The sequence below is a fragment of the Rhinoraja longicauda genome, chromosome 20 (genome assembly GCF_053455715.1).
Source record: "Rhinoraja longicauda isolate Sanriku21f chromosome 20, sRhiLon1.1, whole genome shotgun sequence".
Classification (NCBI taxonomy): Eukaryota; Metazoa; Chordata; class Chondrichthyes; order Rajiformes; family Arhynchobatidae; genus Rhinoraja; species Rhinoraja longicauda.
In genome coordinates, this window is record NC_135972.1 from 24,151,192 (window position 1) to 24,163,699 (window position 12,508).

The window sequence follows — 12,508 nt, forward strand, 5'->3', positions numbered from 1 at the left end:
CGTAATGACGCCGTGCAAGTAATCGTAGAAGCAATACACGATCACTGGGCAATTTAGGACATTTTAAACCAGCTGATAATAATCATGAAAGTGTTACTGATAATCTCGCAAACTCTGTAGATATCCTTTGTTCTCCTAGTGCTGAGGTAGTGTTTGGAGGTCTCGGCCAATGAGCAGGCATGTGGCATAGGAGCGCCACTCCATCGGCGTCATTTCCGGTCGAGAGGGTTGTTTGTGGCGTCGGTGGCGACGCAACTTCCTCTTTCGGGCGGCAAGCGGCGGAGAGGCAACATGAAGGCGTCGGGCATGGTGGGTGGGATGGCGGCGGCCACCACGGTCGGGATGGGGCCGCGGTCCCGGCATCGGCGCGGTTTAGGACGGAGACAAGGCCCTAACGCGGACCTGAAGGGTTTTGAGGAAGGGAGGGAGGGACGGACGGACATGGCGGCCGGCGGAGGCCCCGCTGCCATGTGGCCGCCTCGCCTCGCCCCGCCTGAAGCCCGGGGAGGAGGCCCAGCCTCGGGCGAGCCTTCTACTCTCCCCCCCCCCCCCCCCCCCCCCCATCCTCTCACTCATTCCGTGGATGTTGTCGGCAGACCGCTCTGGTGCACGAGGCTGATAGTCCACAGTGCGAGATCCCACGGGTCGCCGGCCAGCTCAAATGTGTTTCTAGAGCCATACACACGCGGATTGATTAGTATGGGTGTCAAAAGTTATGGGGAGAAGGCAGGAAAATGGGGTTGAGAGGGAACGATAAATCAGCCATGGTTGAATGGTGGGGTAGACTTGATTGGCCGAACTCTGCACCTATGATTTATGAAATTACAACACAAAAATGGGACATTCGGCCCATTCCGAGCGAGAATCTTGACCCAAAATGTGACATCCATTCTCCAGAGACACCCGACTCGCTGAGTTACTGTCCTTTTTTTCTAGTCTCATTTGCCTACGTTTGGCCCCTATCACTCCAATCATTTTCCTAGTCAAGTGTCCACCACCCTCTTGAGTGGAAAAAAAGTTGCCCCTCAGGTTCCAATAAAAACTAACCCCTCTCACCTTAAACCTATTCCTTCTGGATCTTCATTTCCTGAAAGAAATTCAACGGCAGCACAGTGTAATTTAGCAGATCAGGCAACATTTCTGGAAAAGGATAAGTGACATTTCAGGTCGGGAACAGTCCCAATGTGAAACATTGCCTATCCATCTTCTCCAGTGACGTTGCCTGACCTGCTGAGTTACTGCAGCATTTGTGTTTTTTTTATACCAGCATCTATATTTCCAAGTGCCTCAATTCCCCAACTCCAGATAAGTACTTAGCCGTCTTGGCTGAGTGTGTGATACATTGAGGTGTACAGTTCACAGACAAAAGGGGCACATGGCAGTGTAAACAATATAGAATATATTGGTGAGTCAGTACAGCAATTAAATGCAGAGTTGAAGCATCTGTGTCACCCAGAATTAAAATTAAAACCTGGTTTAATCAAGATGTAAGAAACTGCTGATATTGCAATCTTGAGCAAAACAAAATGCTGGAGGACCATAGAGTCAGGCAGCATCTGTGGAGAGAATGAACAGGTGGCATTTTGGGTTGTGGCCCTTCAGGCTAGTGGAGGTGGGAGAAATCTGGAAAAGAGCTGGCTGGGGACATGACAAAGATGGGCAAGTGATGGGTGTGTATAGACAAGGTTTGAAAATGGGTGGTTAATGGTGAAAAGGGGAGAAAAATGTCCGGGAGAGAAGAGTGAAATGTTAAGCTGGATGGAGTGGTATTGGTGGAAGTGGGGGGGTGAAAGGGAAATAATTCCCAACCTTCTGAGTCCCGCATCTTCCTTTTTTGTACCTTGTTCAAACCCAAGGTCATTGTTTTTCCATTTGATGACCTTTACTAGTGTGCAAAAAATGAATTGTACCGTGTCGCGTTTTGAAAAGTTCTGTTTCATAAAGTGAATTTTAGGACACTAACTACCTGGTGTGTTTTTGGGATAAGTGGTATACGTGTGACAATAACATATCATGTGCACTTTAGCTCAGGGCATACAAGGTGATTGGGCGACGCCTGCCCTCATCGAAAGAGCCCAACCCTGCTCTCTACCGGATGCAAATCTTTGCCCCAAATCATATTGTTGCCAAGTCTCGATTCTGGTACTTCATTTCACTGATGAAGAAGCTGAAGAAATCTGCTGGTGAAATTGTCTACTGTGGCCAGGTAAATGTGTCCAGATGTGCTATCATACTGCTGCATTGAATTTTCCCCATGTAACATGGGATTATAGAGTGCGAGCGTAACCTGGTGGGTTACCCCATAACCCTGGACCAAATGGTTAGGCAATGGTTTGGACCAGGACACTTCTTTAGACTTCAAACGTCACCTGTCCATTCACTGCAGAGATGCTGCCTGACCCGCTGAGTTACTCCAGCACGGGGGTGGAGGGGATTCTGCTATGGCAGGTGACGATTTGTAATCTCGGGACACACAATCATTTGCCATTTGGAAGTGTGATTTGACTTTGAAAACGTAATGCTGGCTCTCATGAATTTTTACTTGAAATATGTTCTCTCTGGAGTGTAAATGATGTTGGGTCATTTCAAAAGATCCTACAGCTCAAGCATTTATTTTACACGGGTGCTGCCTGACCTGCTGGACGTTTCCAGTCTCTATTTTTATGTATGATCCTGTTTCCACAAAGTATTTTAACTGGCCGTATCAGCATAAAAATATCAAAGCTATGGATAAATATTCAAAATTACATTAAATTTCTAACACCTGAAGAATTGACAGTCTGAAAAGATTAAAAATCAATGTAACTTTTTACTGGTAAATGATTTCTGGGACAAGTAATTAATTTCATTTGTATATTTTGTTAAAACTAATAACTTTATTTAATTCTTGTAGGTTTTTGAGAAGTCACCAGAAAAGGTGAAGAACTTTGGGATTTGGCTGCGCTATGACTCTCGTAGTGGGACACATAACATGTACAGGGAGTACAGAGACCTGACCACTGCTGGTGCTGTCACCCTGTGCTGTAAGTAGCCTGGTTTTCAGAACACAAGTTAAAATGTGGGGTGACGCAGAGGCACAGCTAGTAGTGTTGGTGCCTAAGAGCTCCAATGACCCTGGTTTCAGCCCGTCGTTTGCACATTCTCCCTGTGAACATGTGGGTCTTAGTCGACATTGCGAAGCTGAGGCTCCATTGACAAAATTCAATTAACATGTGTGTGTGAGAGTGAATGGTAAAACGAGGAGGCTATTGATGGGAATGAGGGGATAATTAAGCAGCATTATTGTGGGCACATTTGGAGGGCCGTATGTCTCTTATGCTGTCGGAATCCTTAAAGTTTTGCCAGCTGAGTATTCGAATGTTAAATCATTTCAATTGGAAGTAACTACACCAGCAAATAGTATTAAAGGAACTATAAACGGTGCTCTCTATAACAAAATAGAAGATCCTACGTTGTATAGTCACTGAGTTGTTGCCACAAACCTAGTGTAGAGTGGATTACCTTTCAGCTCTTCTCAATGATAAAACTAAGGGGATTGGTCCTCTAGGTGCATTTAAGAATACAGATCAGAATGGCTTGAGATCCTATGGAAATAATTATGTGTGCTTTGTGGCTTTTCCCACAGTACTGCGGGCATCGTTGATTTGGGGAGCTTGAGATGACTTGTCCCTTGTCAAACCTGGTGCGTGCAAAGCCCATAGTACTTTAAATCACCCCTGCCTTCTGGTTTTGCCAAAAGAGGGTTATAATTATGTGCTAGGTAAAAGGTCGAATGCTTATTGTTACCTCACTTGTAAGCAGTGCCTGTTGAGCAGCGTGCTGGCCTGTGCAATGGACATACAATTTAACTTCATAGGTGACTTGTCATGTCACGCAACATGGAAACAGGCCCTTCAGCCTAACTCATCCATGCTGACTAAGAAGTTCCATCTAAGCTAGTCCCATTTGACTTATACTCCTCTTAACCGTTCCCATCCGTGTACCTGTCCTTGTATCTTTTTGTCCATAATACATATCCAGTTATGCCTTTTATTCAACTCCATATTGTGCTGCACATGTTATTTGGGATGATTTCCTCAATGGTGTTTTGAAAATTAGAAAATGACATGTGCATTCAACTGATGTAGGAACTGTATATGATCAGCTTCCCATAAGGTGTCTAAAATTTTGGGTGAATCTAATGGCTTATTAAGAAATCACAGTTGTCCAGTTGCTATATTTAAAATTTTGTGAAGTGATTTATTGATTGGTTTCAAAGTTTGTCTGTTGCCATGACTTCTCAATCTCAGGCAAAAGAAGCTTTCACAATGTGTGTTTTTTTACAAGTGCAGAAATCTAGCTTCACAAATGTAGCAGTTGTACTGTGGGGGTGTTTTCTCACAGTTTGAGAATTCCCAATTTAAGGTGACATCTCACACCTCCGAATAGTGTGCTTTCCTTTATGGGAAAATTGTTGCACATTGGCCCCAGAAACTACATTTGTCATGGGTTCAGCATGGAAACAGGCCCTGTGGTCCCAGCAGTCCATAATGTGCATCAACCTGCCCAATTTACACCAATCCTACGATAATCCCGGTTCTCTTCAACGCCCCCCCAGTTTCTGGAAAATGGAGCAGGGAGGAAACATGCCCAGTCACAGAGAGAACGTACAAACTCCACATAGACGGTGAATGCTTCTAGGTCTTTAGAAATCACAGTTGTCCAGTTGCTATATTTAAAATTCTGTGAAGTGATTTTCATTGGACAAGCAAATTGAACAGTTTATTGGCAAGAATAATGGCTAATTTATGCATCAGTTGCACATTTTCTGTGCTGCCATTGCGTACTGGCTAGTTGTAGGAAATAATCTGCATATGGTGTTCAAATCAAGTGCTGGATCTCGGATTGTCACAGCTTTAGACAATTATGCGTTTAGTGAACTTCAATTCAGTTGATAGTGCGCTGCTGAGCTGGTTCAGTCAGGGATCTCTCTCGCTTCTGACTTTCTAGTGATTGAAAGTTGTTGTCTTGATTGCTTGTAATATTTTTGATTAAATCTAAACTCTGAAGACTTGCAACGGTTGGTGTGCAGAGAGTTGTTGTTGGTATTGGTTTGTTACTGTCATACACTGAGATACGGCAATAAGCTTGATGCATTATGGTAGTCCTTGCTCTAGTTAACGAGGGTTTGAAAAACAATAGGGTCAGACAATGATTTAATTCCCACAGTGGCGCAGCAGTAGAGTTGCTGCCTTACAGCACCAGAGACCTGGGTTTGATCCTGACTACGAGTGCTGTCTGCATGGGGTTTGTACGTTCTCCCCATGGGCTGTGTGGGTTTCTCCGGGTGCTCCAGTTTCCTCCCACACTTCAAAGACATACGGGCTTGTAGGTTAATTAATGAAATGCTCGTCTCCTGCATATTGCTCTTCGTTAATGTTGATCTTTTCATATGACACAAAAGGCCATTTTGGTTTATGTCAGTTCACAGGCCAATCCCACTCTGCACTAATATTCCCTGTGGATTCCCATCAAATCCCCCAGAGGGCCATTTTAGAGTGGCCAATTAACCTGCCATCCGCACATCTGTGCCTGGGTGAGTGTGCAATCTACAGCGATGGTGCCTCAGGTCAGGACTATTTGCAGGTCATTGATGCAGTGAGGAATCTGCTCTGCTAGCTGTGCCTCGGAGCCCACTCGCCCTTTGTCCTGTTGTTTTGCTTGCACTCTGAGGTTTGTTTCTGCTCATTCTCTGTAGACCGTGACATGGGTGCTCGCCACCGCGCTCGCGCTCACTCCATTCAGATCATGAAGGTAGAGGAGATCCCATCCAGCAAGTGTCGACGCCCTGCAGTGAAGCAGTTCCACGTGAGTACTGGATATCCCACCATCCGTGTCTTGAGGGGCAGTCCTTGGCTGCCTCTTACTCCTGGTTATGCTGCCCATCAGAAACATCTAATTACAACATTTTGTACATCTAGCTCTGTCACCACTGAGATCTCTCCACCGCCCCTTTCTGCATTGACGTGCTGGAGAATCTGCAGCCATCCTTCAACCAGCCTGCAATTGTTATTATGAACAAAGGAGTGTGAGGGTGGTATCATATCATATCATCATATCATATCATATATATACAGCCGGAAACAGGCCTTTTCGGCCCTCCAAGTCCGTGCCGCCCTATGATAGCTCTTTCCACCTCTTCCTGCAGCGCTTGTTGTCAATAAAACTATTGAAAACAACTGATGGCAGGGTTACAATAGAATATTTTCACCCGGCATGTGATTGGTGTTTGGAGCTCACTGCTTGAAGGAGTAGTGAGGGCAGAAACCTGGCTGTGCCATAACGTACAGCTCCAAAGAAGGAGAGCATGGAAGTGGGATTAGTACACAGCTTGGACACAAGACACAACTCGGTAGGTCAGGCAGCCTCTCTGGAAAAAAATGCTCTTACCTTATGTAACTTGCTATAATTTAATTGTATGAGCTTCCATCCGCACATTCACAGTGTTATAGAGCAGAGAGATCTCAGTGCGGCTACTTAGTTCCTTAAGTTGTGTCACATGTAGATATGGGGTGGTTAAGAAGCTTTTCAGTACATCGACCTTCAGTTGGGATGTTATGTCACAGTTATACAGGGCTTTAGTGAGACCATGTCAGGATTATTGTGTTCCGTTTTCATCATCCTGCTGAAGGAATAATGCTGTTAAACTGGGAAGAGCATAGAGAAGATTTACGGGAATGTTGCCAGGACGACGCCCTGAGCTATCGGGAGAGGCTGGGCAGGCCCAGACTTTATTCCTTGGAGGCTGAGGGGCTATTATAGAGATGTATAAAAACATAAGGGAATAGATGGAGCGAATGCCCAGCCTTTTACCCAGAGTATGGAAATCAAGAACCAGAAGACATGGGTTTAAGGTGAGAGGGGAAAGATTTAAAAGGAACCTTAGGGGCAACTATTTCCACAGAGGGTGGTGGGTATACTGAATGACCTGCTGGAGAGGATAGTTGAGACAGGTACGACGACAACATTTAAAAGACATATGGCCAGGTACATGGATAGGAACGGTTTAGAGGGATATGGGCCTAATGCAAGCAGGTGGGAATAGAGTAGATGGGACTTGTTGATCAGTGTGGGCAAAGGGCATGTTTCACTGCTGTATGATTCTATTTGTCATTACCATGAGTGGAAAGGTTCTTCACATCCCTCATCCACTGATTCCCATTTCTGTGCCTCATTCAGCATTCCTTCAACATCCTCATATCTGGCCTCCCCACTTTGACCCTGCAATGGAGGGAATTTTTCTTCTCTCCGCGTCAGTACTTACCATTTACCCATTGCTCCTGTGCCTGCTGAAATGTTATAGTCGTACAGCACAAAGCAGACCCTTTGCCTAACTTGTCTATGCTAACCAAAATGCCCATTACTCTAGTCTCGGGCTAGACTCTAATCCCATTGAGCGTATTATATGTACCTGTTCATGTCTTTTAAATGTTCTAGCTACTTCCTCTTCTGGCCATTGTGGGCTCCTGACCAAGTGTACCTCCATTTTAAAATATCCTTGCTTTCAAATTTTCCCCCTTGGCCCTTTCCTGCAAACCTACAACTCTGGCCTTCGCCACCTTGGAATTCTTGTGCATTCCTGACTTTAATTGTTCCATTCTTGTCAGCTATGGCTGACAGAAGCATAGAAAAATAGGTGAGGAGTCAGCCATTCGGACCTTCGAGCCATTCAATATGATCATGGCGGATCATCTAAAATCAGTGCACCATTCCTGCTTTTATCCCCATATCCCTTGATTCCTTTAGCCCCAAGTCTATGAACTTCTTCCCCTCATCAACCCTTTAAAATCTATTTGTGATAGCTTTAGTTCAGATATCCTATTCAGAATTTTTTTGGAATTGTTTTGTTACTATTTTTGTTTTTAAGTTATGTCTATAAACAATTTCAGAATTTTACTGGTTCAATGGTGTTTTATTGTCACATGTACCTAGCTAGGTACAGTGACATTTCTTTTTGCAAATAGTTCATTAAAATATCTTACTATGTAAACATTTGTATCAATATATACATAATTTTTTTGCTGTCTTTGGTGTACTTTTGTTCTATGTTTTATTGTATTGTTCTTAGTGTGCTATTTTGTACACCTGTTAAATAACTTATAAGTGCAATTATTTTGTAAACGCTGGTTGTACTGGAAAAAATAGTTTAAAAAAAAAATCTTACTATACCCAGGCACAATCAGATATAAGCACAATCATACTTAAGTACAGGAATGTTAGAATGGTAGATTGTCTAGAGACAGCGCACAAAAGTCGCTGTGTTTCTTGTGCGATTTAATTGTGTGATTTGTCCAATGTTGCTAACAATACAGAGTCATAAGATAGACACAAAATGTGGGAGAAACTCAACGTGGTCAAGCAGCACCTCTGGAGAAATTGGATAGGTGATGTTTCAAGTCGGAACTCTGAAGGAAGGGTCCCGACCCAAAACATCACCTAGTCATTTTCTCCAGAGGTGCTGCCTGACCCACTGAGTTACTCCAGCATTTTTGTGTCTTTCTTTGATATAAATCAGCATCTACAGTTCATTTTTTAATTAACTGTAGCCTGGCAGCATCGCTGGGGTCGGAGTTCTCCCCATAAACAGCTACATATAGTGACTTCTGCAGACTTGAGCCATGTTGCTTACTGGTCATTGATTTATTTTCCAGGACTCCAAGATCAAGTTCCCTCTCCCACACAGAATTCTGCGTCGCCAGCACAAGCCACGTTTCACCACCAAGAGACCAAACACTTTCTTCTAAAATGTATTGATAGTCTGTGTGATCTGTGAGAAAATACAACATTGGCTGACATTGGCTGTCTTGTGTCTTTTTTTAAAATCGGGCACAGTCTTGAGATAGACACACAATGCTGGAGTAACCCAGCGGGTCGGGCAGGATCTCGAGAGAAAATGAATAGGTAGCGTTTTGGGTCGGAACCTTTTTTCAGACTAAAAGTGAGAGAAGGCCAGAACAAAACAGGGCCAGCAACAGATGACCCCAGGAAGGGTGGAGTCCACAATGGCACGTTGTTGGCTGGGGAAGATGTGTTAACAACAGGGATGCGAACAGTGGAACTAGTAGGACGACTAGGGTGGGAGAAGAAATGCAGGAGTTGCTCGAAATTGGAGAAATCCAGGAAATTAATCTTGAGCCGCGTGTATAATTCATATAACTACACACATGCACACAAGTTATAAGCTGCTATAAATACAATACAAAGTACTGGAGTAACTCAGCGGGTCACCCTCCTGTTGTCAAAGAAGGGTCCCAACTCGAATCGGCACCTATCCATTTTCTCCCGAGATGCTGCCTGACCCGCTGAGTTACTCCAGCATTTTGTGTCTAACTTTGGTTCAAACCAGCTTCTAAAGTTCCAACCTGCAAGAGGGAAGGTTTCAATTCATTTCAAATGTTGGGAAACTTTTCTACTGCATCAGATTTATAGCTTCACAGAAGTCTAGTGGTTAATTAATTTCAAGAAGTTTGTAACAGTATCTTTTATTGGTATCAGTCTTTGATAGTTGCATGAAGAGGCAATACCAGGGCAGAACAAAGACTTGCAGACTTAGCAAGTATCTAGGTAGTGATCAAATGCACATGAAACGATGTTCTATATCAGAATTCCAAAGAGGTTGTGTTCATGGAAAACTAGTTTACCCATACAGAAAAATTGGACCATGTAATATTTTTACTTCAAGCTTTTGTGTGATCAGAAACAAATGGGTCATGAAGTAAGAATAAAGGATGCAAGTGGAAAGTGTATAGTTATGGGCAAGATAGCATTGATGTACAGTGGAATATTGGGATACTGTCCATTGCTCCCTGAAAGTGGCAACACAAGTAGATAGAGGAGCATGTTACTTTCATTGATTGGAGCAATGAGAATGAGTGGCACAGTGGCTGTTGCCTTACAGCGCCAGGGACCCGGGTTTGATCCTGACTGGGTGCTGTCTAATGAGGTTGTACGTTCTCCCTGTGTCCGCACAGAAACATAGAAAATAGGTGCAGGAGTAGGCCATTCGGCCCTTCGAGCCAGCACCGCCATTCAATATGATAATGGCTGATCATCTAAAATCTGTACCCCATTCCTGCTTTTTCCCCATATTCCTTGATTCCTTTTGCCCCAAGAGCTAAATTTAACTCTTAAACATCCAGTGAATTGGCCTCCACTGCCTTCTGTGGCAGAGAATTCCACAGATTCACAACTCCCTGGACGAAAATGTTCCTCATCTCAGTCCCAAATGGCCCATCCTTTATTCTTACACTGTGACCCCCTGATCACATCGGGAACATTTTTCCTGCATCTAGCCTGTCCAATTTTATGTACAAGAAGGAACAGCAGATGTGTAAGAAGGAACTGCAGATGCTGGTTTAAACCTAAGACACAAAAAGCTTGAGTAACTCAGCGGGATAGGCAGCATCTCTGGAGAGAAGGAATGGGTGGTGGTTCGGGTAGAGATTTAAGAATTTTATGTCTCTAAGATCCCCTCTCCTAAATTCCAGTGAATATAAACCCAGTCAACCCATTCCTTCATCATATGTCAGTCCCACCATCCCGGGAATTAACCTGGTGAACCTACACTGCACTCCCTTAATAGCAATAATGTCCTTCCTCAAATTAGGAGACCAAAATTGCATACAATACTCCAGGTGTGGTCTCACCAGGGCCTTGTACAACTGCAGTAGGACCTCCTTGCTCCTAAACTCAAATCCTCTCGCAATGAAGGCCAACATGTCATTAGCTTTCTTCACTGCCTGCTGTACCCACATGCTTACTTTCAGTGGCTGATGTACAAGCACACCCAGGTCTTGTTGCACCTCCTCTTTTCCTAATCAAGCCATTCAGATAATAATCTGCCTTCCTGTTCTTGCCACCAAAGTGGATAACCTCACATTTATCCACACTGCATCTGCCCACTCACCCAACCTATCCAAGTCACCCTGCAGCCTCATAGCATCCTCATCGAAGCTCACGTTGCCACCCAGCTTTGTGTCATCCACAAACTTGGAGATGTCACATTTAATTCCCTCGTCTAAATCGTTAAGATATATAGTAAATAACTGGGCTGGCAAGAATGGAACAATGAAAGTCCAGATACATCACATCTACTGGCTCTCCCTTATCCATTCTACTTGTTACATCCTAAGGTTTCAAATGTCTTTTATTGTCACATGTACCAATTAAGGTACAGTGATATGCGAATTACCATACAGCCATGTGGAAAAAAAGTGACAAATACATAAAAGTTAACGTAAATATCCATCACAGCGGACTCCCCACATTCTTCACTGTGATGGAAGGGAGAAAAGTCCAAGCTTCTTCCTCTTTATTTCTCCTGCGGTCGGACTTTTGTTAGGCTGCATTTGGAGCATTGTGTGCAGTCCTGGTTGCCCCATTACAGGAAAGATGTGGTGGCTTTGGAGAGGTTTACCAGAATACCGACTGGATAAGAGGGTGTTAGGTATCAGGAGAGGTTGGACAAAAAAGGGATGTCAGCCAAACGTGGGGGATGGGACCAGTGTAGATGGGGAATCTTAGTTGGCATGGATGGGTTGGGCTGAATGGCCTGGTTTTGTGCTGTAAAAGACATCTGGGTGTAATATCCAGAAAACACAAAGAACCTCCACTGTGGTTCTCCTGGTGTAGGCTGCCACCCTCTGGCAAAAAAGTTTCATAGCAAGATCCTGGCAACGTGGACCACACGCCATAACTTAGCAATGTACTCCAGACAAAGGCAAACATTCACCATCACACACAGCCTGCCGTTAGACTCCGGACGTTTGAAGATCAAGACCTCAAACCCAACACAAATCTCAACTGGTGATCAAATGCGACCCTATCTGCTTGTAAGTGCGTGTATTGTGAGAGAGAGAGAGAGAGTAAGTGTGAGGGGGAGAGGAGAGTAAGTGTGAGGGGGAGAGTGTGGTTTTTGTGAGGGGGGGGAAGTAAGTGTGTGAGGGAGAGCGTAAGTGTGTGAGGGAGGGTAAGTGTGTGAGGGAGAGTAAGTGTGAGGGGGGGATGGGTGTGAGGGGGAGAGTAAGTGTGTAAGGGGGAGTATCTGCGAGAGGAGTGTGTGTGAGGGGAGTATGTGTGTGAGGGGGAGAATGCGCGTGTGTGTGAGGGGAGTATCTGTGAGGAGAGTGTGTGTGTGAGGGGCAGAGTGTGTGTGCGTGTGGGGGAGTGTCGGGTGTGTGTGTGTGGGGGAGAGTGTGTGTTTGTGTGTGAGGGGGAGAAGGTGTGTGAGTGTGAGCAAATTAATGAATGGAGTGACAGCGTGCGGGGGCGTGAACGTGAGGCCGAGCTTGCCGGCGATTGGCGCCTGCAGCGACTGTGACGTCAGAGGGAGGGTATCCCTGGCCACTGGATACAAGTGGAAGTAACAAGCGGGGAGTCCCTGCCTCAACTCCCCTTGACAGCTCGCAGCTACAAACTGCAGCTATTCCAGCACAATACATATTGTTTCCCCCCCCTCTTCCTCCTGTAT

At 44.7% G+C, this 12,508-nt stretch overlaps 1 protein-coding gene across 1 annotated transcript; it reads left to right on the forward strand.

The window, feature by feature from the left end:
* Window positions 1-167: 167 nt before the first annotated feature.
* Window positions 168-8,834, forward strand: rpl18a (ribosomal protein L18a). Its single transcript, XM_078417246.1, has 5 exons — window positions 168-309; window positions 2,027-2,206; window positions 2,894-3,023; window positions 5,738-5,847; window positions 8,691-8,834. Exons 1-5 carry the CDS (start codon window positions 292-294, stop codon window positions 8,781-8,783), a joined length of 531 nt encoding a protein of 176 aa, XP_078273372.1. The 5' UTR covers window positions 168-291; the 3' UTR covers window positions 8,784-8,834.
* The last annotated feature ends 3,674 nt before the right edge of the window (window positions 8,835-12,508 follow it).

Coding starts and splice junctions, on each gene's coding strand:
- rpl18a (XM_078417246.1), top strand. Junction 3,024..5,737: donor TGGTGCTGTCACCCTGTGCT/GTAAGTAGCCTG, acceptor CATTCTCTGTAG/ACCGTGACATGGGTGCTCGC. Junction 5,848..8,690: donor CTGCAGTGAAGCAGTTCCAC/GTGAGTACTGGA, acceptor TTTATTTTCCAG/GACTCCAAGATCAAGTTCCC.